General features: G+C 45.9%; 1 protein-coding gene across 14 annotated transcripts in view; it reads left to right on the top strand.

Moving 5' to 3' along the window:
• Positions 1 to 25851, top strand: part of CADPS (calcium dependent secretion activator) — a 220084-nt gene that overhangs the window by 117838 nt on the left and 76395 nt on the right. For 8 of the 14 annotated variants that reach the window (XM_086619183.1, XM_086619185.1, XM_086619190.1 and 5 more), the window contains exons 10-13: positions 1931 to 2039; positions 3135 to 3347; positions 14771 to 14907; positions 20201 to 20388. In XM_086619183.1, the coding sequence (XP_086475309.1) occupies positions 1931 to 2039; positions 3135 to 3347; positions 14771 to 14907; positions 20201 to 20388 (647 nt within the window). Of the gene's footprint in view, positions 1 to 1930; positions 2040 to 3134; positions 3348 to 7650; positions 7663 to 14770; positions 14908 to 20200; positions 20389 to 21456; positions 21622 to 25851 lie in introns of all 14 variants that reach the window. The other 6 variants (XM_086619184.1, XM_086619187.1, XM_086619181.1 and 3 more) reach the window with 4 other exon arrangements.

Here is a 25851-nt window from a genome sequence, read left to right on the forward strand (position 1 = left end):
ATGCTGACAGGAGAGACCACTTTGCTTTACCTCTGTCCCACGATGGCTCTATCAGAGCCCACTGTCTCCATTTGTCTTTTGTAACTTTCCACATCCGAAGTATAAGCTCTGAAATGCCTATGTGTGTTTCCATGTATTACTGTTGTGTTGGTGTGGTTGACTTATTGATAGGGATGAAGAATATTCTCTGGGTCCGAAGGTGAGAGGAATTATTTGTACATGAAGAAGAGCCTGGAATTCAGACCTCATGTTTTAGGGTCAGAGAAGAAGAAACTGAACTACCGAATGAATTTTACCTGTTGCTGCAGAGTGCGTATGAGAGGAAAAAAAGCTGTTAGTTGTATTAATGTTTTCAATCAATGTCAGCGTAGTTTAGCACTGACTCATTTCAGGAATTAAAGTTATCGCACAGTCCCTGAAGTTCAGACTGTCTAACATAGAGAAACCAAATCCTCCCTGCTCGGATGAAATCTCCGGATTTTACTGTAAATAAAGCACATTCAGGAGTTTCTCCAGGAGATGGCAGCAATATACTGCCGGAGCCACGAACGAGCACTGCAGGAGTCGGCTCAATGTTGTGCTGTGGGGCACCGGGTTATTTTTAGATTTCTTCGTGTTAATCTTTTTAATTTTTGTGTTGCCTGTACGACGGTATGCATTCAAAGTTCATCACGTAGAATATGCACTGGTGTGCTCCTGCTATTGGTCTGTTACTTGTCAATCTTTCGTCAGCGCTGGTAGTTTTAAGGAGGATGCAAGATGCTTAAAGCGTCACTTTTAGTCTTACTCCCACAAATGTGTTAATGATAGGGTTTATTCTTAGGTGGCTTTTGGAGCTGTTCCTGGAGGAAGGCAGGGTGCAGGCAGGGCTGCTGAGAGCAGGCTGGCAGCTCGCAGAAGCCCGTAGAGGGCAGCAATAAACCAAGCGCCAACTGGGAGACGCTACACCAATAGACGGGTCCCCCGACTTCAATAAATGACATTTTATTAGCACTAGATGCCACCGAAATAGGTGCTGCATGGTATGTGTAGCCAAGCGATTTGTCTGGAGTTTGAAGGCAAAATCCCCCTGCCCAGCCGCTCGCCCGTCTTTCAGGATCTCTTCCGACTTCTGAAAAATGACGAGTACGATCCGTTGCCACCCACCAGAGTTTCAAAGTTTCCTCCAGAGGTCAAGGCAATGTCCAGACAAATAAAATTACGTCAGGCGTCCAGGATGTGACACAACCTTAACAAAGTCATTTGAAATCATTTGACAGTAAATTTCCCCGTGAGTTCCTAGCCTGGGGCACGGAGAATCCTCTCCTCCCCTCTCCTCCCCGGACGAGCTTCTCGCCGACCATCCAGATCGCAGCACGCCGAGTACGCGCGGGGTCTTGATGCGGCCTGATGGCCTCCTGAAGGCGATTTGGGAGCCTGGCAGAGCCCCCGCAGCTGAGTCGGCTTCCGTCAAGAGCTTGACATTGAATGTATCGTGTCATGCAGATGGTACCTCAGAGGAGTGAGAGCTGCCATTTACAGCACTGATGACAACAACTGCCGAGATCAGTGGGATCTTAAGATTGCTTTAATATGACTGGCACCTAGCAATTTAGCTCACATTGTTTGTGACAGGGTGTCACTCTTGCACTTGTCTGGGGATGAATGATAGAGGGTTTTAAAGCGTGGAGCTTTCTCTTTTGGAGGAGCTTAAACCGCTGTATGTACTGATGCGGAGAATTAGATGCCTGCCGCGGCAGGGTGCGTCCAGAGAGAGCTTTGCAAAAGCCTGGTAAAAAGTTTAGCCTGTCTCATATGGGCAACGACCGTCAAAATTGCCCCACCACCCCCATTCCCCGTAAACACACCGTCAGCGTACGGCGACTGTAAGCGCTTTGGATTGCCTTGTTGTGATCACCCGGTGCCATCTTAGCTTTGTGGTTTTCTTCAGGTTAGTCAATATACATTTGCTATGTGCAGCTACCGGGAGAAAAAAGCTGAACCTCAAGAGCTGCTGCAGCTCGACGGATACACTGTGGACTACACTGACCCGCAGCCAGGTACGGGGACCGACCGCTTGCCACTGTGCTCGCCACGCTGCCTGCGGCTCCCCAACGGGAGTCCTCTCTCTCTCTCTCTCTCTCTCCCCCTGCTTGCAGCTGAACTGTGATCAGCATTATTATAAATATGTTTGTGTTTATACTGATCATTAGCTATGCATGACTTTACTATAAATAGATCTAAGGAATTGAGCTAGGAGTTGCACCAGAGGAGGGAAAGACTCGTCTTCTCTGGGGAGCCTAAGTGAATTAGATGCTTAAATGCCAATGAAATTTGGTTGTGAACTGAATGCCCAAATCAGGTAACGATCCTAACCTGTGCCTTCGGATTATATTCCCTAAATAAAAGGTTAGCAGTTATGCCTGTCTTTATTGCAGAAAATATTTGTGGGACCAACCCAGCATTTTTGCCTGCCCTGTTTTCTCTCTGATGGATGTGAGTTGAAGGGACAGGGGCGGAAAGGCCCTCTGGTACCTGGAGGTGCCAAAACCCTTCTTCAAGTGGAGGAGCACCACGTTTCTTTTATTTTGGTGGGATGACATGTTGAGCATGGTGATCCTTGCCATGCCCTGTGTAACGGTGTATCCCCAGAGGAGATAAAGAAAGACACAGTAGGTTGGTTGTCAAGACCTTGATTCCAGGTTAATGCCGCTGTTAGGGAGATGGGAAGATGGGTGCCGAATCAGGGCAAAGAGAGAACTAAGGACATCACCCAAGCACCTTTTGTGCAGCGTGAGCACTGGTGCACTCACTCTAATGGGAAACCTCCCAACGCATTCCCTCAAAACCTGTTTTTAATGGGGCTTCAGCAAGTGCAACCTGCACAGGACCTGCACAAACGGGGCTGTAGGTGAGAGAGGCAATTAATCCCAGTGTGTCGGGACATGTTTTAGCAGCCGTGCTACCTGGGGACCTGGTGGGCTCTCTCACAAGTGACTTCGTGCAGGGGAGGAGACTAAGCTCTGCCAGGAGCCGGGGGCTGCGCCAGGCTGGCTGGGGACACAGCTGGGGTGCGATGGGGTGGGAAGCCAGGGGAGATCCCTTGGCTGGCCTCAAAGTCTGTGAAACTCCGTTGTCGCTTCCTCTCCTGCCAGGTTTGGAGGGCGGCAGAGCATTCTTCAACGCTGTGAAGGAAGGAGACACAGTGATTTTTGCAAGTGACGATGAGCAGGACCGTATCCTGTGGGTCCAAGCCATGTACCGAGCCACCGGCCAGTCTCACAAACCTGTGCCGCCTACCCAAGTGCAAAAGCTAAATGCTAAAGGAGGAAATGTACCCCAGCTAGACGCCCCAATCTCTCAATTTTGTAAGTAAATAAGTTCTCCTAGAGCGCAGAAGTCTTTGATGGAAAGATTTTCTGCACTGATGTAAATCGATATTTGCACATACGTTTCTGACTCCAAAATGAAATTTTTTTTCATTATCATTAAGCTGCTTTTTACATCAGTGGATCCAGAAGCAGTTAACTTGTGTGTTTAGCACAACCAAACCCAAGAAACGAAATTCCTCGGGGAACTTGTCAATGGGTATTTTAAAGTGCAATACTTGATGGAGGAGTGACTGGGATCTGAGAGCCCGAGACCCAGCTTGCATTCTGCAGCCATGCGTCTCACCCCACACAATAAACTGCACACCCAGATCAGAGCGATTCATTAGCGCCATTAGCTGTCTGTCAAATGCATCACGTGCTCAGAACTACAGGTGCAAATCTTGCAAGTACGAAATGCACACACAAAAAGAGGTCTCCTGTTGAATATTCAACTGTAGGAAAACATATGGTATTTTTAACAGGTTGCTTTGCAGGCCAGTTAGATGTGAATTTAAAGCAATCATCTTTTAAGTCGTAGCTATGCTGCATGTCCTGTGCAGCTATACCCAGTTTGCTTAATTTGAAATTTAGAGCGATTTCTTTTGTCTTGCAAATGTAATTTGATTATAAACCAGATGAACGCCTCCTCGCTCATTTTTCTTGAAGGTCTCGATCACACGTCTCGAGCCTCTTTGTTATGTAACACACAGCAGTTCTTGCTCGTTTCAGCAAAATTTAAGAATTAGTATCGTTAAATAAAAGTAAAATAAGGAAAAGTGGTAAATATTGGCAAATTCTTCTAATTAAATCAGATTCTAACATTTAAAATAGTCTCTCTAAAGCTGTTACGATTTGGAGTATTTTGTTGTAAGGAACTTGGAAAATCTGCCCCTTGCTTATCAATATCATTGGACTGTCTTTTATATTGGTTTAACTTCTTCGTGTCAGTATTTATAGAAAATAACAGTGTAAGACATACAGCTGTACGGTCAATGTTCCAGCAGAAAACCTCTGCTTGCTGCTTTTTTTTTTATCCTCCACATACCTGCGTATTTGGACTCCTTTCTGCCTTGCATTGCTGCTTCTGTAAGTGAGACGTAGCATGATGCAGCGTGGTAAAGCTACAGTCGGTATTTTCATTTCAGTGACCCTCATCATCTTCATCCCAGTCAGGTCACTGACTTCAGGGGTGCAAGGTGTAAAGGATTGGGGTCGGGACAGAAGGACGCCTCTTAGAAAGCCCAAAGGCTGAGAGAGTTGGGGATGTTCAGCCTGCAGAAGAGAGGGCTCCAGGGAGACCTTCTAGCAGCCTTCCAGCAAGTAAAGGAATAAAAGTGTTCAAGGCCAGGCTGGATGAGGCTTTGAGCAACCTGATGTAATGGAAGGTGTCTCTGCCCATGGCAGGGGGGTTGGAACTAGGTGATCTTTAAGGTTGCTTCCAATCCAAACCATTCTATGTTTCTGTGAATTGGCCTCTTGTAAGTGGGACTTTCACTGGCTGTGATCAGCCTCTAGAACTGGCCGAGTTGTGCTGACCTGAGAGCACTCCCAGGGGTGGTACGTTCCTCTGCCCAGAACATTTAGTCAAAGACTTCTTGGAAATAGTAGGCACAGGTCCTTCTACTGCTGATTCTTTACATGCTAAAAGCCTTCAAAGTGTAGCGAGCGGGAGAGGCAGAGGGGTGCTGCTTGTGACTCCCTCTTCTAACGAGGGGGATGCTCTTAAGCTGTGTGGTTGGTGCAAAGAGGATGCACTCCTTGTCATCCCAGCATGATCCCTGCGGATTAGGATGAGGGCAGCAAGAGAATATCAAACTGGGAAATCACCTTTCCCTGCAGCCTTCTACCATCCCTGCAGACATCAGGCCTGAAGATTTTTCTGCTGGGTAAATTCCTGATGTTTACGGAGTTTTCACTTTGCCAGACAAATACATAGGGTCAGGTGAAGGGTCCCTTTCCCAGATACATCATAACTGCCTGGCAGCAGCAAAGTCTGCCAGGAGTTTGGGAAGGGAAAGGGGATGCCCAGGGCTGTGGACCTTTGGATGTGTTGTCCCCATGCACAGCCTAGAACTGTGTGCTTGGGGAGAACTGAACCCCTTTGCTTAGGTTACTGGGATGGAGAAGGGGCAACTGGTTTGTCCTAGTCCTTACCAGGGAGCAGTGAAGTTGATGACTGAGCCTAGAGGTCCTCTCTGTGTCTAAGCACAATCCAGCACATCCACCAGAGACTTGTGCTGCTCGTGGTCCTGCAGACCTGTGTCAGCCTGACTGTTCTCAAAGCTGTAGAAATGCCACAGGTTTGGCCTTGCTTTTTCCATCTCACTTGGAGGCAGGGATCCCTCATCCTCACTTCTGGTGAAAACAGCTGCAATTTCACCCCCATGGTGCCCACAGGGCATCTGAGGGTCTCAGTATCTGACCTCAGTTTCTCTCACCTGTTCTCATGCCGATACCAGATCCAACTCCGGATCATTTGGTGCTTTTTTTATGCCACCACCCTTTTTCCATCCACAACATGTTTTCCTCATAGGCTGGGTGGCTTCAGGCTTCCCTTTTTGCCACAGGCACTGGGAAACCCTTTCAGTTGTGTTGTACCAAAGCGTGGAAGGAGGAAACCATTTGCCTCCTCAGTCTGATGATGACTTGCTACTTCAGCATCCTCTGAGCTAGTGTGTTATGTCCTCAGTCTTCCTTCCTCCTCCTCCCTTGTATCTAGATCCCTCTGAAAGCTTTTTGTGCACAGGACCTTCATCTTGCCAGAGGAGGAGGGCAGCACGCCGTAGTACGCCTTCATCTCAACAGCAAGGCCTGCTTATTTTTCCCATTTCGATGTTCATACGTCGCAGCGCTCATTGCAGAAGTCATTGGGCGCCGCAGTTCAATAATCAGCAGAAGCAGTGAGTCATGCGTGCCACGCGTGGTGGCTGCTCGAGAGCCTTAAGCACACAAATAACGTATCTCGGCTCCTTCAGTCTTGAAATTCAAACATATCAAGTATTGCATTTTTAAAAGGGTCTTGGTTTGTTTCTGAGTTTTTTTGGCTTGGGTTTTTTGGTTTGTTGTTTGTTGTGTTTTTTTTTTCCCTGCAGAAAGGTAAGGACTTTTGTGAGACATTTTATTCTCGTACATTTATCTTTATACCTGTCATGGTTTTTTGTGCTTATTAGAGGCTATGGTGAATGAGGATGTGCAAAGAAGTAAACGTGAAGCCATTTGACGAGTAACTGCTGTTACAGCTTTCATGTTGCAGCAGTCTGAGATGGCACAGGCGCATGCATGCACGTGCAGAGAAAATCCAGCCCTCCGCTCCTGTGACGGAGCTGTCTGTTAAACAGAAACTTGAGAAGAACATATTTTGCTGTTGGGGAAACTTGGGAGAAATGGTGAATTCATTTGTTTCCCACCTCTTAGTAAACACAAACTTCAGCGGAGTTCAAGTTCTCATCCACAGTTCGATAGCAGCTTTTGACTTGGAAGTGAACAGACAGCTCCGAACCAGGGTGGAGTTTATTTTATTTGCAATTTGAGTACTGAAAAAAATAGATCCTGCTATTCATTAATTTTCATATGACTTTACAATCCCTTTTATGTGGGTGAACAATACCTGTTAGAGTGAAAAGTTTTGCTTTTTTTTATTTTGCTACAATTTAAAAGGAAAACTCCATTCACACAAAGCTGTGCTTTTCTCCAATGTTCACATTATACAAGAAAAAACCCCAAACTGTTCTTGTTTACTGTTGAACTCGTGCACAGTATTACAGTCGATAATGCTGCCAATACGTATTACACCTTTTGGCAATATTTAAGCTTCATAAAAGTGGTCACTTGTCTGAAAGCACCAGTCTTTGTTCATTCTGTGTTAGTGATGCATCCAACAAAATTCCCAAACATGCTCAACATTCTTTTTTTTTTCTTTTAAACCCTTTTCTTTTTAACATGAAAGATTGGTCCGTACTTGTTTTACGTATCACTTGTGGTTATATTTCATTTTTTAATGTCTGTTTCTATTTAATGACTGTTAATCACATCATATACAAAGAGCTGGTTGTTTTGAGAATTTGTAATGATTTGTTCCCCCATAATAAGTAGCAAGGTTTATTGAGCTGCTTAAGAAATTTTCAGCTGTAAGTGGTTGGTTTTTTTTGGTTGGTTTGATTTTCTTTTAAGTTTCTTTTTCATTCTTTGCTTGAACCCAAATATTTAGCTGCTAGGTTAGGGCTCCTGTCTGCTTTCCTGAGCCTTGTTGCTAGTCTTTATGTTATTCTGGTTTGTTCCTTCTTACCCTGCTAACTTCTAGCTGGACTCAAGGGTAAGTGCTTCCCTGTAGCTAGCACAGCTCAGATAATCAGACTAGATTATCTGACGTATGCAATGTGCTTTTTTTTCTCTTAAATCTTTCTCATGTTTAGATTTTGTAGTACAAACTTTCCATGTTATTTTCCTGAATTGAGATTTGAAATGTAAGTTTCCATACTGAAATTAGGATGCATGTGATGTTTGCATAATTGCCTTCTCTCCCTGGCTTTCACATTGGCATCAAGTGATCCTCTTAGTAAAGCCAACCATTAACATTTCTATTTTTCATTCCAAGACGTAAATATTAATTAACATCACAATAAAACTGTAAATAATACCTTCTTTTGTTTCATGGAATTTACATCTAGTTGACTGCTTCCTGCCTGAAAACAGATCATTTTGCACTCTGACAATATCCTTTCTCTCCCTGCCGATGATTAGCTCGGTGCAGCGCACCAGTGTGCAAGGCTAACTGTGGACACCTCAAAGCGTAGAAAGGTAGGGCAGGAGACCCTGAGAGACCTAGACAAGGTGCAGGACTCCACAGAAGCCTCCCTCAAAAAAAACCCACTCTGCTCAAGCCTTGCGAAAACGAGCCTGAGTCATTGACGTTTGATAGTTCCCTCTCCCGTAAACTCGTAGGGGCTGATTTTGGCAGCAAGCGGCAGCTCTCTGCGTCACCCTGGGTTTGGAAATGCTGACCAACTCCAATTTAAATGCATTAGTCACAGAGGGGTGCTACTGTTCCCCCAAATTGTCATAAATTAATGTTTTAGCGTGGGTCTCGATCACCAATCAAAGCAATGCTTGCCAAAGAATAAGCCAGGGGAATTATTATTTTACCTTTTCCCACTGGAATATCTACTTTGAAAAAGATAAAAGCACAAACTTGTGCCGTAAAAGAGCTTCTCCTTAGTCTTTGTTCACTCTTAAATACACCCAGTACAAATCCTTTATTTGAGTTAAAACCTGCTTCTCTAATACCTGGTGAGTGCCTGCTTTCCTTAGGAGGGAATAGCATCAGTGGGTCATGAGAGCTGGCAAATATGTATCCAGAGTATCTGAATGCAATTATGAGAAGGAACAGGCGGTGTCATCCCTCCTGGCCATCAAACAAGACTCCTTTTTTTCCTTCTTTCTCCTTTTGTTTCTTTTTTCTTCTTTTGGTTTTTTTTTTTTCTGTGTGTGAGTATGTGCGTGCGTGTATAAATATACCCCTGGGTAGCAGGCAGAATTCCTTCTCAGCAGACACTTTCTTTTTTCTTTCTTTTTTTTCTTTTCTAAATGTTTGGATTTCCAAAGAGGATTCTTATCATACTTTACTGAAAACAAACAAACAAAAAAGTTTAATTTGATGGAAATACAGATTTTTACCACTTTGAAAGAAAGAAAGAAAGAGTGAATGAATGAATGAACTTGGGTCTGGCAACATTACATGTATTTGCACTACAATGCATTGCTATCCTATTAGATTATTAGTTTTGTGCTTTAATTGCTTTTTTTTTTTAGATAGTTAGAGATATCATGAGATCGCTGCTGTGTCTTCTGTATTGTCAACTTGCAGACGCTTCATTGCAGGAATGCAGAATTAAAATGTTAATTCAGTTCTCACATAACTTGCATGAATCTGAAACTAGCCTGTAAATCACTTCTACGTGCTTTAAGAAGCATGGGACTCTAACTTACGAAATACAAATTCACAGGTTTCCTCAGTCATCCAATTCAAAATATTTTTAAATAGTGATAAAAATGCTGTGAAACAGTGTTTTATATTATAAATAGCAGTTCTAAAACTGTGTTTTTAATTTGTCATGCGAGGAATTATGTAAGTGCATACTACAAATTCTTATTCATTTGACTACCAAACATGAGATAACTTAGATTTCAATTCAGTGCCTAGCGTGTCTGGTGATTTACAGGAACATTCATAATCGTTTATTAAAACCGTAACTCGAGCAGAAAAGAATTTGTTTGCAGCAGGGGAAAAAGCCATAAAACACAGGAGTAAACAGACGATTAAATTTAAAGCTATCTTCTAATGTGGAATAATATGAAGAAAAAAAAAAATAAACAAACCCAGAGCTCTCAGCTCTGCAGCTGAGAGGCGCGTTCAGCCTGCTGCAGCGGCCGCAGCTCGTGGCGGGGAGGAGGTTCGCGGAGCCCCGGACACCCGCGCGCACACACATCACTTTTCGGAGGTGGCAATGCCGTAGTGCGCGGCGAGGAGGGGACTTGGTAAGTCACCAGCCAGCACTGCCAGCAGCTTGCTCACAAACAACAGCCTGGCGCTGCGAATCCCGGAACGGTTTTTTTTTTGCCCCTCCAGAACACCCGTGTTTGCTAGTGGAGCTTTTTGACCCATGCAGCCCAACTAACCGGGGTTTCTAGGAGCTTTCCCAGGTGAAAAATTATCTGATTATCTGGTTCTTTACCGAGCCACAGCCCATGCATCTCCGTTAGCTCCGCTTCATCGGCGAGAGCAGGAAGAGACCCCACCGCCCCTCGGAGCGCGCGGCGGGTCTGGTGGGCACGCCGTCGCCCGTCCGCCCGCCGCAGTGCATTGCCGATGAGCACCGCGCAGGCTGGAAAACTTCTCCCGCTTTGCCCGACCAGGCCAGCAAAGAGTTTTCTAGAAATATCTGTAAATGAATAGCTGCCATCAATCATTGTCATTCCTTTATTTCATGTCTCCTGATGAGGTTGACTAGTGTCATTGTTTGTTACTGTCCAAACCACATCTTCATTCTTGTAATGTCAAGCAGATATGACAAGCACACATTTTCCAGATGAGTAAGATACAAAGTCACCTTTTAATTTACAGTTGTTTGGGTTTTTTTGTTTGTTGGTTTTGGGTTTTTTTTTGTTGTTTTTTTTAATAAGCAAACGTGTCGTAAAATTTACTGGATGTTCAGTTGCCTTTGATACTAAAACAAAGTCACTCATTAACGAAAATAATTAAATCTGGAGTAAGAAATTCTTACAATAAAATGGCTACCTAAAGCCTTTTATAACAAGAATTCTTTTATGGAGCTTGTCCCCCGCTATTAACTTCACCACTCTCAGAGCAAAATCTGCCAAAATTGTTGTTGGAGCAAAAGAAATGCAGAGGGCAGGGAAATACATTTTAAAAAAAGAATGAGAGATTCGACTGTTTTGTCTCTTCCTTTTTAAATAACAGTTAGATAACGAGAAATACAGCCCTCAGAGGACCAAATGGTGGGCCAGTCCTTTGGTTTTCAGTATTATTTTTGTTGTTGTTGAAATCTTTGTCTTCCTGACACTGGCAGATTTTTAAGACTCTGATTTCAAACACTTGTAGGGAGTATGTGCGTGACAGGGGGTTAGTTAATGGAGTCAGTATAAAACGCAAACGGGATAAAAATGAACAAAATAAAGCCAGCACTATTAAAAAAAGACCGTAGCGTAGGTGACCAAGTGTAATATAAAAGGCCAGAGTCTGCAGTTTTCCAGAAGAAAGGTTCGTGGAGTCTGTGCTGCCAATTTACCTCCGCTGGCAGCCTCCCTTCCAAGACCACCATCGAACACCTTTCAGCTGCGGTTGTGTGCAGCTTGTCTAAATATGTAAGATAACTTTTTGTGGGCCTGCAGCAGCATTTTGGCTAGGGCCCCGAACAAAGAACGACCAGAAAGCTTGGCACGGCACCTTGGGAAGGGATTGTAAATTACTGGAGCATCATATAACTTTCTTTCTTTGGTTTCTCCTTTCTTTTTAGCTAGAATAACAGAGCAGGGTCAAAAAAGCAACCGTATTTGACTGAAACAATTATTTTAAAGTACTTGCAAACTAACTGTACAGTTTGGCTGCGAATATTAGCCGTTCTCATTTTGAACTTAGTTTAAAATCTCATTCAAACTGTGCAAGCCATTTTGAAAAAAGGTAGGTTATATATAAAACTTACTTCATATGCAGATGTCAGCATTATTTTAAATCTCAGATCAGCTGTCTGGAGCAGAGGAACAATATATTTAGATCTCTCCTTTTCTTTTTGTATTGCCTAGGAAGTTTAATGCTTTTGGTGTAGTTGGATTTCTAAATTTCATTTTTAAAAGCGACTCCATTGGGATGAGTGAAAATGCAACAATAAGTTGCAAGTTGCATGGCGTGTTTGTTTGCTAACAATTGATTAAGAGAAGATGAGTTTAGTGTAGCATTGTCCTTTTTAACCTGCTCCTAGTTATTCTTAAGAATTTTCGACATCTAGCCCAGAGCAGATACTCCATTTAAGAGAAGTACCTGTGTGAATTACCATTCCCCAAAGACCTCTCCAGTTCGCTCCATGCCAGCGTTATCCCCTGGGTGGGCGATCTGCACCCCCCAGCCCTGCAGCTCTGCCGATGCAAAGTGGTTTGCTTGCACTCGAGCTGCGGCGCTGGATTCCTGCAGGAAGAGCTGTGGCTGGTCACCTTCCTTCCCCTGGCAGAAAAACATGTTTTAAACCACCAGCCGAGCAGAAGTACTTTTTTGGTCACTGGAGCTCACACGGTGCCGTGTCTGATGCCTGTCTCTTCGGGTTGTTTTTCTGAGATGGGGAGATCCTGGGCAAATGGGCTTTCGAGCGGGCACCCAATGGGATGCTCAGTAAAGTGTGGCTTCAAAGTGATTAATGAAAGGAAAATTGCCCCCGATTACAGACAGTCATGAAGGCCATTTAATCCCCGTGTCCGTTCTCTCACTTGGCAGGGAACTGTCTGTGCCCCTGCCTTGGGCAGGGAGATCTTAAAAAGCCCGGGACAGACCCTCAGCTCCATGGAAGGCAGCAAAGCCTCGGCTGGTTCACACCAACCGAAGGTCCACTCTGTGCCCACCTTGTTCAGAGAACATAAAATGAGGAAAAGCTTATTAGTTTGGAGTAAAAAAAATACTAATTTGAAACATGCTATCTAGCACATCTGCTCAAAAAGGTTCACCAGCTAAAGGGCTAGAGGTCTCTTCAAATTTCCAGCTGATTTACTCAGCTCTCAGAGCCTCGTTGGCTGAGCCGGAGAATTGACAGTGTATCAGGGCTCCTAATTGAAAAGTAATAAAATCTCTGAGCAAAGCTGGCAAATGAAGGCCTCCAGCCAATTTGTCAGCTTGCAGTCAACTCAGAGGAGCCGGGCAGAGCAGCAAGCCATTAGAAATAGTCTTAAAATATCTGTTAAAACATTTTGTGAGCACTAGGGATGGAATCGAAAACAGCATATCCAAGCTCTTCGGGAGTGAACTCGATCAAATGGATCTTGGCCCGGAGGGACAGAGACGATGGGGCAGAAAACTGTCAAAACAGACAGGAGCTGGTCCATGCCATGAGCCCCAGGGCTGGGTGGGCTTCACGTCCCACGCCCAAGGATGCTGGAGAGGTGGCGTGGAGGTGATGCGCTCGTGAGGGAGGTCGTCCCTGTCCCCCGAGCCAGCCCTTGTGCTGCCACGTCGCTTGGCATCGGTGGCGGCTTCTTCTGTGCCCGTGCTCAAGGCATGGAGGTGGAGATTTGGGACTAGGGAGGAATGCAGGACAGAGGCAGCAGGACCCGGCCCATGGAGCAAACCAGGGGAGCGGCCCCTCAAAAATCAACCAGCTGTAGGAAAAAAAAAAAAAAAATCAGTGTTTATTCAGCAGGGTTTTAATGAAGAGAATAGCCAGCTGCTGCTGAATTAAGTATTGCTAGCAGCTAATTGAAATGTTACATGTTTTAATTTGTCTGATTTCTTTCCAGTGGGTGATGTTATTTATATAGTTTGCATATAGCTAACAACAGACTATACAAAAAATGCAAAGGTTGCTTTCAATGATCAGTAATATCCGAGAGCACAGACGTGAACAAGGTGTTTAGGAAGACATGCCATCCTTCACAGCTTAATATTAAATAGTAAAACATACACAAAAGATTACTGTCTCATTATCATTTAAAGCTCTTTTTTTGTTGTTTATTTATTTTATTTTGATTAAAGATTTTTGTTTCTTCTGGTAAAGAGAGATTTTGTTTTAAAACAAATACAGTTACCTTATACTCGTATCGCGGAAAACTGCATTTTTGTGTCCTTTCAGCCACATTGTTTCAAGGCCACCCAGTTCCCCTAGGAGGCTATAAACAGGGAAAGGATTTAAATCCTATTCTCTTTGTTGAGGATTTGGCAAGAACCCATATAGTAGGAAGCTGAGCACAGACAAAACCAAGTGAAAGGTGTCCTTTAATTCCCCAGCCGCTGGTAGAACAAAGCCCGTGCCCAGCGGGGTCCCAGCTGGCCGCACCCAGGCGGGCTTGGTGGCTTCATTTCAACTGCTGAATTCGGTGTATTTTTAGTTAACCATGTTGAGATTAATTAATTAGCCCCTAGGAGTTAGTGCCCGTAAACGTCACCCAAAGCAGAGAAGTGTGAATACGTTGAGGCTGTTAATTCACCCAAAAATGGCAGCTCGTAATCCAAGCAGGGGAAATGCAGTCCCTCGGTCGGGATGACTGGCAGCTCCGCCGCGCTGTCGGGTTACTGCCTCAGTGACAACAAACTACGTATCAATTTAACTTCTTAGCGATGCTTAAAAGAGCATCTTTTTATTTCGTCGAGGTAGCATTTAAAGTTGCCATCAGGAAAAAAATTGCCGTGGGGAGACAAACATTGACGTTTGGATAAAGAATGATGTAACTGGTCTGGTACCTAGAAAACCCAGTAAATGTAGAGAAAAACGCTACAGCTGCAACTTCATTAGAATGGCAGAATCTATTATAATTAACTGCAACTATCTAAATAGGAGCTAATTTACTTCTGTGAGCCAAAATTCTGTTAACTCATAGCGTATTGTAAGATACAGAGTAAGTTCTTGGGTTTGTGTTCTGGTTTGAAGTACAGAATAAATGCGCTATAACGAGCAGTTGACAAGATGTTAATTCTAAAATCTTTTGCCTAAATGCAATAAGATAGTCCATGACTGATGCAAGTTGACAACGGGAGGTGAAAAGTGTACTGTATAGCCTGCAAAGAGAAAAGTTAATGGCAATGTAGGGAAGAGGAGATATTTAGCTTTCATGCTTCATACTGTATATTTTTTTTCTGTTGTATTTGTCAACTAAAATGTCTTATATCTCTCTAAATGGTGTCTTTCTCTATATGTATAAATGAACAGATGCAGATAGAGCTCAAAAGCATGGCATGGATGAATTTATCTCTTCCAATCCCTGTAACTTTGACCACGCTTCACTCTTTGAGATGGTTCAGCGCCTCACTTTGGACCACAGACTTAATGATTCCTATTCTTGTCTGGCAAGTATATTCTTTGGTCTCTAGTGATATAAACATCAAGCAGAAAAGTCAAAGCTGGTGCGAGTGGGGGCTAATCGCCCTGTTGCTGGAAGATTGACTTCTGTTTACACCAGGTTTGAATTTGGCCCAGAGGTATTTTCTTTTGAGAGGCTACCTGCAGTGAACTGACTGCTGTTCTTCTCCAGTTGCACTGTCCTTACCATTTCTGTTTGCGATGCTTAAAATGTTTCTTCCTGCAAAAAGACAAACGCCAGTGTGGGGATGTGAAGTAGAGAGCAGTGTTTTGCAGCCTCCCGCACTGCCTTCCAGAACCTGCTGAGTGAAAGAACAGGGGAAAGATGACGATCTGGTCCCACCTCCCATGTCAATAGAGTCCCACCAACAGTAACTGTGGCCCAGCTTTGTGTGTCTTTGTGAGCAGGGATCCCAAGCAGGTAACAGATGGGACTAGGTGGATGACTGCAGTGATGCTGCGGTCTGTCCACGCTCATGTAGTCGCATGCTCATACGGATTATTCTAGTGAGCACAGGTTGTAGCACTCAGCTCGCTGCTGTGTAACATGGTCTATAGGACAGTGGCACTGAGATGCTCCAGGACAACTTGTAGCCTTCTGCTGGGGTGCAGTGCTTGGGGATTCTTAGGTGTTGCAAGGATTTAAATGACAAATAACCTTTAACAATACAACTTGAGCACTTAGGTTTTAGGGGTTTCAGTGGGGATGATGAAGAGGCTCTTAGGTTTTGAGAAAATAACAGGGTGAAGCCTTTCTAAAGGGGCCTGAAATGCTGATCCTGTCCTGATCATGGCATGAGACAGATCCTGCCCTACCACCCTCCTCATGTCACACAGAAACCTCCACACTGGGGTCTATGTCTTCAGCAGAAGGACCTCCCCGTGCCAATAGCCTTCACCTTTTGCCAGCTGCGCAGTCCCTGGAGCTAGGGCTCTTGAGTGATTTACTCTTAAAAGCAGCAACCTGGGAACACAGCTAAGCAGCTGTCAGTAAGGCTGTCAGTCTGAAATCCTGTCCTCCACGTCCCCCTCCACTATGGTGCTCCTCTCACCTGCTCTGCTCCTTGCACTGCATGCAAGGGCTGATCTCAGAAAGGCTAAGACCCAGTAAATGCCATTAGTGATAGTGAGTTGTCATGTTTCTGATGAGAGGCAGGGCTAGAAGGAACAGTTGTGAACGTCCCCTGAGGTAAGGATGGGGTGGGGGAAATCCACACCGTGCACTTTATCATGAGATACCCAAGTGGTACACGTAGGCTTGGTGGGAGCATTGTCAGACCTGCAGCAGGTTTCTCACCGGTTCCATCAAAGTCTTTGCTCTGGCAGGCAGTGAACTTGGCATGCAGCTTCTGCTCCCCACGCATGGCTGACCCTAGGAAGACCATCCCCATCCATGCATGTCTGACAGGTTGGCTTGCAGCTGGTTTGTCTCTGTGCAGTCTCGGGCCTGATGAGAGAGCTGTAGCCATTGAATTAAAATCATGGAGAGGTGCAAGGCTATCACTGAAAACGATTAACGATATTTCTCTTCAAGAAACCCACCAGACACACTTCTGCTTGTTATTGAGATGTTTAGGCCCTTGCTAGAAGCTACTGGAGTGGTGGAGCTCCCCTCAGCAGCAAGACTTGTGCCTCTTCGGAGCAGAACATCACCAATTAACCATCTTCTTTCAAATCACCCATTTCAGAGTGTTATAAAGAAGACAATAATGGGCTGTCTTCACCTATGCTTGGATTTCACATGCTGCTTTACTCATTTTAAATACGGTTTTGTTCTGATTATGGCTTAAAAAACCAGACTGACCTCAAAATTTGAGTTCAACTACAAAAAGATCCTGTTGCTCTTGATATGTCTGTGGGACGTTGGTGATACCACTGCGCTGGCTTGCCTGGAGAAGCTGTGAGCCCGTGGTAAGCCTGCTCTGTCCTCTCTGTGTGCCGCTGGGCAATTGTTATTCTCCCTACAGGACATTCCCATGCAAGGTCCCACAGAGTTTTGCCTCGTCACACCTCCTCTTGTTTTCAAACGTGGACATGGAGGTGCCAGGGAAGACTTAACGCAGACGCAGTGGCTTACCCTGACACAGAGGATAACTGAGCGTTGCCTCCTTTCCATGGAACCAGGTTAAGCAACGTTACTGCAAGCCCACTCGCTGGCTGAGCCAGGCATCCCTATGAAAACAAACAGGCTGGCTGACTAATCCCAGCGACGGCAGAGTGATGTTTGCTGGCAGAGAGCACCGTGCTGGGAAGAGGAAGAGCGTTGTCTGCATCGCTTGCTGAGGGCTCTTGCCTGTCGTCCACAAACCGGTAGCACAATCACATTCACAGCTCTTCCCAGACTTTGGGGAAGAGTACGCAACTCTTCCAGCTTAGCATGGACCCCACACACGCATGGGTCTTCATTCCTTTCTTCTTGGACATGTGCGTTTCTTCTAAGACTGCCCTTCATCTCTTTCCAAGACTCCCCAACCTACTGCTGGCATCTGGCTCACTCAGCCACGTTGCTGCTGGATTTGTATTTCCCATGATGCGTCATCATTTGTGGGGTTCACGTAAGACAGCATAGCACATACTGAGGAAAAGTGATCTTCCAGAGCGCCCAACTTAGCTGGGATGATGTGAAGGAGTCAGATTAAAAGGCCCATGAAGCAAGCTACCAAAGTGACATTGTTTTGGTTTACCTATGGTAGTTGAGAAAATTCAGCTACTGAAAAGTGAAAATTTTACCTCAAAAAATGTGGTTGTCTCAAAAGCTGCATTTACCTTTAGAAAAATTGCCAGTGATTCATCAACCCTGACCAAGCCTTGCTTTATCCAGCTTCAAAGCTCCCCTTGCACTCCCCGCTGGTGCGTAGGACACGTGTCCCCTTCTTGATGCAGTTCAGCTTGTTGAACACAGTCAGTTGAGCTTCCTGTGCTCTATGGCCTTCCTCCAATGTTGAGCTTCCTGTGCTCTATGGCCTTCCTCCAATGTCCCTTCTAGGTTTCCTCATGTCATTGAAGACCGTCTGGGAGACCAACTGAGCTACACCTAAGCTGCCTTGGGGTGAGACACCTGGTGTGTCTCCACTGTCAGCTGCGTTTGCCAGACTGGCTGGTTGTCTGCTGGTTGCGCCAGGAAAGTCTTAATCAAGAGCCAGGATCTGCCTGAAGATCTGGAGGGTTTGTCTGAATACCATCTTTCATCAAACCTTAGATTTTTTTCTGGGGCTTCAGGGAACCCTGTTCTGCAGCAGGTTTTTTATTTCATACCTCTGCTGTGCAAAAGGAGACCACCTGGTCCTCCTGGGCTCTGGATCTCTCCACCCATAGTCCGCTTGCCCATGCTCTCATGAGGTATTGCGGTGTGAGGCTTGTCACTGAACCTCTGAGCTTCAGCTCATGCTTCCCCTCAGCGAGACTCGGCAGCGATCTTGAGCGGTTGCCCCCATCCCTCCGGTCCACCTGAGGACCGGCACTTCTCAGAGCCCGCTGCAGGGGGGACACGGTGGGCTGTACTGGATCGCTGGGTCCAGCCTCCTGCTTCCTTCGCCCTAAGTTCCGGGCTCGATACCTGGCTCCAGTGAAATTAGCGCCAGCCTTTCCATTGGTGTCAGTAGGGCCAAGATTTCACCCCACAGGGAGGACTGAGTCCTTTGTATGTATTGGGTGAATATAACAATTTTGACTGTGTTTTCTACCCCAGTAACCAAACGCACGCATCTTTCTATCGCAGAGCAGTCACGGTATTTCTCTATTTTTTACCACACCTGATCGCCAAAGACTTGTGTGAAGAGAGGCAAGGTGAAGAGACGGTCCAAGGATGTAACAAACGGGCGATGTACAGAAATCCAGAATCAAGCATCATACCTCCAATCAAAAAGCAAACAAAAATACCGTTAAAAACAGCGAAGGCAACTATACCCCTCCCAAAAAATAGCCTTCCAGAGTGCCGTCCCATCTGCATTGTTCTGCGGCTTCATTTTGAAACGTGCACTTCAAGTGATCCCAGCACTGTAGCTACTCCCTATATCTATCATTTTCCCCTCATTATTTTAATTCTTTTCTCAATCTGTTTTGGAGTTGGCCCAATAAGGATGAGCAAGTCCTTCTCTATGTCTTTGAGCTCTTAATTGATATTTCTTCAACTCTTTTCAAAGCAGCTATTTTGGCATCTAGAAAAGATTTGGTGTCATCTGAGTGGTAGAAAATATATTTTAATCTTTCACAGCAGTGTTGTTTCTAAGATGTAGCATTTGGGGTAACAGATGGGGTGGCAAAGAAGTTGCCTATAGGGGCAGTGCTCTGCCTCAACTACTCTCCCGCCCGCTGCAGGAACTTTTCAATTAAACGATGAAAGATTTTGCAGCTTGATGCATTCCAGAGCTGCGTCTTAGCAATTGTTTAGCACCCAAATTTCCATGTAAATATTGACGGTTTTGCAGCGTTTTGAAAAGCGATCTACAAGAATATCCTTGTTCTCACTAGCGCCTTTCCCCGAAGGCAGAGGCGTGCTCCGATTCAGCTGTCCCAGGACGTTCACCAGAGCCGGCCCCTCGCGGGGAAGGGTGTCCTCCTTGGGAGCCCGGACCTTGCCCCACAAGCCGCGTGTCCCCAGGCCCTTGGGACTGACAGACAGGAATAGTCTGAGGTTTCCGGATGTGTAAAGGAACCCTGCTCGTGAGCCGAGCTTCCCTTCGCTTTGATGCCGAGGAGGTGGGCGATGGCAGAGCGCGTCGCCGGTGGTGCGCAATAAGGACGATGGGAAATGTCCCTTTCTGATCCTGCGGAGCTGCCTTCCTCCATCTGCAGGACGTTCCTACGTGCCAGATGCAAGAGAAGTCATTACTCAGTGTAATCCTCCGTGCCCTCCCCCAGTTCAGTCTTCTTGCTCGTGGCCGAGCGTACAACCCCATCCCCGAAACGAGATTACTGTTTCATGCTGTTCAAATAACCAAACCTTTGTCATCTCTTAAAGGTGTAAGTCTTTATTTATTTTTTTTTTCTTTTTTTGCTAGGCACTGACATGAACTGGCCTAACTTCTCAGCATTTTAAATGACATTTCCCTTTAATGGTAGCACAATATGTTTTTATTAACAGTCGCACTAAGTATATGCTGTGTTTGAGTGACGATATCCAGACTGTATTGTTTAAGAATGACCTCTCTCCTTTTTGCCTGACATAGCCTTAGGTTTGTATTTCTTTTATTAGAGCAGTTGACCACTACACCTCCAACTCTGATAGCCTTTGTATTTAATAACTTATATTTAAAATCGAGTCTCTTTATTTCTAAACAGGGCTGGTTTAGTCCTGGCCAGGTCTTTGTGCTAGATGAGTATTGTGCACGTAATGGAGTGAGAGGCTGTCACAGACATCTCTGCTACCTCAGAGATTTGCTAGAGCGCGCAGAAAACGGAGCTATGATTGACCCCACCTTACTTCACTACAGCTTTGCCTTTTGTGCATCACATGTTCATGGCAACAGGTAAGGAATTCTTCTTGGCTAGCAGCTCCCTGCCAGCAAGGGATGACTTTGTCAAATGTAGGTTTCTGTGGATAATGCACAACAGTCCCCAATTTGTTTTCACAGCGGATGTTTGGCAGCAGCGCTTCTAGTGGCATAGTCGATTTGTTTGTTTGTTTCATTGCTTGTTTAATGTAAGCAATAGAAATGCACGTAGAGGATCCAGAAATGAGGATTTTTAACTTTCTTGCCCAGGCACCTGCTAGATGCAGTTCTGGACAAGATAGAGTTGAAGTACATGTGACTGTCATGGGTTAAATAAATAGAAGTAAACGATATACTCTGCTGATTTAATTGCTGTGCAAGAAAAACTGACAAGTTGCAGCAGTGAGATTTTCAGCAGGATCAAACTTCAGTGTTCAGAAGGGCTTTAAGCCCCCAGGCACCCATGTCTCATTTAAAGTCCGTGTGACGTCAGTTTGGAAATTGCTCAGACATAACTGAAAATTTTATCTTGTTGCTGTTGCAAAGCAATTTCAATTTCAGAAGTAGCCCGTTCCTTTCTCTCAAATGTGGCAAACCTTTGATGGGAGGAACTGGAGCTGTGCTTTTTCCTTTTCAGTTTATTTTATTGACAGCTGTAGCATCTATTGCAGCTTCTTTTTCGGCTTTTTTTTCTGTTAAGTTGCATTTTATACTTTGAGGTATCGCTCTCTGTCCTGCTTATACTGCTGAAGAAAGGACTGTTATAAAATAATGACGTGTTTTCATAAACCCTCTGCTAAATACCACCCTGAGTTCTGACACACATTGCCCAGGTTTCACGTTGCAAGGCTGCCGCTTGCTTTTGCAGTTACTTTCATACATCTTGTCATGGAAACCGAGTTTTTGCTTCCTTAGTTTCTTTTTTAGTTCTGACTTTCTTTTGCTCGTTCGTTCCTCCTTTGCCAATTGTTATTTGATTTCAGTTGTTTCCTTTCGTTTTAGTTTCCTTTTGTTCCATTTTGAGTTTTTTCATTCTTTCTTCTTGTTTCTTTCACTTTTGCTGCTGGCCTTGCCCCCCCTCTGCGTTTCAATCACTCCCCAAAGCCAACACATGGCAGAATTACTTGGTGGGTCACAGCCAAGTGCAGACGGCGAGGGGGGCAAAGCGTCTCATGCCCCTGCCGCTGAAGCGGAGACAAAAAAGGATTCCAAAAAGGAGTCCAAAAAAAGGAAAGATTCCAAATCCCAGCCAAATCCAGAGCCAAAAAGGTAAGCGAAAGCGCACAGTGCACAGAAGTGTGTTGAGAGGGCACCGGGCTCCTTGGTCACTGAGCACACTGGGCAGTTTGTGTCCCTGCGGCACGGGAAGACCCGCCGTGGCACCGGCATTCGGGTCGTATGCTCCCCTGGGAGTTGGATGGCATTTGGGCACCCAAGTCCCATAGCGGGTCAGGGTCTTGAGTTTTTTAGGCGTGTCTTTAGGAGATGGCTCACATGGCGTGTAGGGGATGGGACAGGGCAGGTGAAACTGGCTCCTCTGTCGTTCCTCTTCCATAGGCAGGGCTCATCTTGGCAGGGGGCTGTTGTGGCGACAGGACCTGTACAAAGCCCGTTTGGCCCATAACAGAAAGGAGGTTGGATGCCGGTCACAGCTGCCACGTATCTCTTCACAGAGTCCAGCATAGCAGGAGCTGGAGCCTCCTCTTCATCAGGGTTGGTGGCAGGAGGCACCTGACAGTACTGGCCAAGGTGACACCCGCCATTCCCTCCGCGTGGGGCTGGAGAGTTGTGAGCTCAGGAAAAGGTCCTACTTTAAAACCCATGTGGTGTGTAGGTCCCAGTCCCATGCCTGTACAGCCGGCCAGGGCTGCGTGTGGCTGCCGTGCTGTGCTGTGTCGTGCTGGGATGCTGCTGGGCACTGCCAAAGGGGCAATTGGTGGCAGCTGGGCTATTGGAGTAATTCATTTAAAATATTCCAAGAAAGGAACGAGATGTTTTGCAATGACTTAGCTGTCTTTAGCTGGTGGTTGACTTCACATGGAAAGGCTGAAGGTTCATGTCCCTCCTTGGTCGCTGCCGTCTCTCCATTGCCTGGGGATTTCGGGAGCTGTGAGGCTGCGGCATTGTGTTTTCGGACCAAGGACAGGCTCTGCAGAATGCCCAGGGGCCGGAGGGGTTTGATGCGAAAACCGCGGGGTGCGATTTCTGGCCTCTGCTGTCGGGAAGTCACGAAAAGGGACTGCAGAGGGTCTGAGAGAAAACACATCTCCATATCTTTGGTGTTTACTATGAGAAATCTGAACATCTGAGCGGAAGAGTCACAATTTCTTGTCAGAAAGCTGTTTAGGCCACATGCATTGTGCGTCCGCGAGCTGGCTGGCGGAGAGCGACAGAAAGCCAACATTTACCGTGTGGTCCTTACTGGCGGTTGCGACGTGCGTAAAGGCGGGATCGCTTTAGCCATGTCCCGTCCTCCCACCTGCCACCACCATACGCTGCTCGTTGCCATAGGGCTGGCTGTGCTCTCCCCAGGAAACCCATAGCTCATGGCAGAGCGGAAAACTTTCCGTGTAAAGTTTGTCGAGGTGGGAGCACACCTGCCCCAGGATGTGGCACAGCGTCCGACGGAGCATCTCGGAGCAGCTGTGCGTTGCGTTGTTATTGGTATGCATGGATTCAAGTTATGAGACATTTTTGTGTTGAACAAAGGCTTCTTTTTCTGTTGAAACCGAGAAAGTGTTGATTTTCTTTACAAAAGGAAGTTCCTTCACTTTTAGACAGTAAAAAAAAAAACAAAAACAAAAACAAGCGGATGGTTTAGTTTTCCCCAGAATGAGGTTGGCTGTCAGTCAGGATATGCCACCCAGTAATGAAGGTCGAGCGGGGAGATAATTTCATGTGGCTATCAATCTCCTGTAGTAGCAGCAGACAGTGATGGAGCTGAGGTGGGCTGTCTGTTTGTATCGTGTTTGCGTAAGGTCAGGCAGCGAGACAACAGTCGCTCGCAGTCAGCAGGGAAGTGCAGGCAGGCTGCGGTGCAGATGCTGAGGACAGCCTGAAGGTCAAGGCTGACAGAATGACAGGCGTCAGTGCAGGGACGATGCCTCCACGCCTGTCCGGCGCCCGCCTCTGCGGCACGGCCGCCGTACCACAGCCGGGACGGGAGCGGGACGGCTGCTGGTGGAAATGCACCTCCAGCTTGGAGTTGAGCCTGCAGCCACAGCAGGTGACATGGTCAAAGTGTGATTTTGAGGATGTTTTGGAGCCCTGTTGCTTTATATGTCAGGATTTGGTTCTCTCCTCCTCCCTTGAGCTCATGTAGCTTATTCAGACCCCTGGCAGCCTGACATAACATCTCCAAAAGAAAGCTGTAAATCACTGCTATTTGCATGGCAATCCCCTTAATTTTTCCATTAATTTCATCCCTTTCCAAGTAAAAATGGAATTTAATGTAAATTGCTTGTCCTAAGTTTCACCTCCTGCAGATACCCACATAGGTAAGGAGCAGGCTGTCAGGAAGGCAAGGACCAGCCAAAGATCACTGAAGAGCCCCATGGGTTGCTGTTACCCGCGTCCTTGCTCTTCACTGAGGACCTCGAGGCTTTTTCGCTGTTGTGATCACTAGTGAGCTGATAACAGGGTTTTGTCCACCGGGTATCACTGGATGCCTTCTGCAAAGTCCTGCCACTATGAAAACTGTTGTGATTTCTGATGTATTTACCTATGTGGCGGGTAAGGATTGCCTGGCGTTATTCAGACATCCAACAACACATGCTGTGTGTTCATTGATGTCTATTTGCTTTTGGTACCACTGAGGCTGTGGCTTTCCTTTATCGATAGTCCTCCAAAAAACTAGCGAAGGCAAGAAGCAGGAATGGTTTTGAGAAGACACCAGGAATTCTGGGTAAAACCATAGAAGGTTTTACACGATCACCCAGGTCTTCCCCTGCCTTCTGTTGCCGTGTTTGTCTCTGTGCTCATGTTGGAGGGCTGTGACAGTATCACCAGCGTCGTTTGGCACGTGGAGAAGAGCTGTGTTAGAGGAGCCTCACTGCTTCCCTGTCTGTGCACGGCAGAGGCATTGTGGAGCAGAAACTTGAGCTCTGCTTTCCCAGGTCCAAAGTTAGTGCCTGAACCTTGAAGGGTGGTTCCTGCCCCTTTCAAAGGAGTGGCTTTCAGGAGTGACTTTGGTATCACATGGGCCTTTTTTGGATTTAGCCGTGTCATAACTTTCATTTTAAATGTTAAAGTTGGCAGAAAAAAAGACTCTTTCTATGCTTGCTAGTCCTGAACTTTTAAAAATAAGACTAAAATACTGAATGTGTGCATGCTAAGTACATGCAGACATTGAGCTTATCAAAATCAGGATGCCAGACTGAATCCCCTCCAGTCTAATAACAACTGAACAGCATCATTCTCTGCAAATGGCTGTTGTTCAATGACTATTTACCCAAGGTCCAAGCAACTGCAAGTCCCTCTGTTAATTAATTTGGTATATCAGTGACTTGCTCTTTCTTCTGTAAGCTGCATTTTACAGCGTCAAATTTGCTTTCAAGAAGCAGCTCTTTCATTAGATACCATTAGCATTAGCTTTCATTAGTTTTATACAACTGTAAGCCAGCAGCAATAATGTTATTGTCATAGACCTTGAGGAACTGAAAAATCTGCATGACATATTTGTAACTTTTCCATTTTTCCATATCTGGCTGTTACACATCAAGGCAAGATTTTCATACAGCTAGTTAAAAAAAAAAACAAAACAGAATATTTTTGATCCCCTAAAACAGGTAGTACATACATGAACACTTTATCACAGTATCTTCATATGCTTCCCTAGTGTTTTGTGTTTAGTTTCCACATCTCGTTCAGATTAATCACCCTGACTGCAGTAAGGCAGGTTAAAATCTGGCATGGCATAATGTCGTAGCCTTTCTTTAGGTGCTGGCTCCATGTCCCGACCAGCCCCGTGATAAGTCCGTGGTGACACGGCGTGCGTTACGGCTGTCTGTCGGATAGGATCCGGCGTCTGTTCCAAAGGAAGGTGGGTTGCCAGCCACCAGCAGATACCCAGCTCCGTGCGGCCGGCTGACATGATTCATTACAATGGGTGTAGGATGGCGGTGCTCAGAAACCATCCGGTTCAGCTGTGGTACGTCAGGGGCGCAGATCGCGCATGAGAAGCGATGAGCCGTGATGCGGCGTGGAGGAGAGCTCAGGCGAAATGATGCAGGAGCTGGGAGGATGAAATGGCTCCCATGCTCTGCAGCATCTCGAGCGGGCGGCTGGGGCAGTGGCCAGGGGAGCGGGCGGAGGGCCGGGTGGAACAAAGGGCTTTCAACCGGCATTTCGCACACGGTGTGAATTCCCAGAAGAAAGGGGAGTCGGGCAAAATCGATGTTTGCTGAATAAGGTTTTTTCAAGGGGTCTAAACAGATGGGCTCTTTCAGGTCAGATTTGCTGGGGGAGATGTAGGAGGCAGCAGGCGGGCAGCTGTGATCC

Source organism: Tauraco erythrolophus, chromosome 12 (assembly GCF_009769465.1).
Source record: "Tauraco erythrolophus isolate bTauEry1 chromosome 12, bTauEry1.pri, whole genome shotgun sequence".
Taxonomy (NCBI): Eukaryota; Metazoa; Chordata; class Aves; order Musophagiformes; family Musophagidae; genus Tauraco; species Tauraco erythrolophus.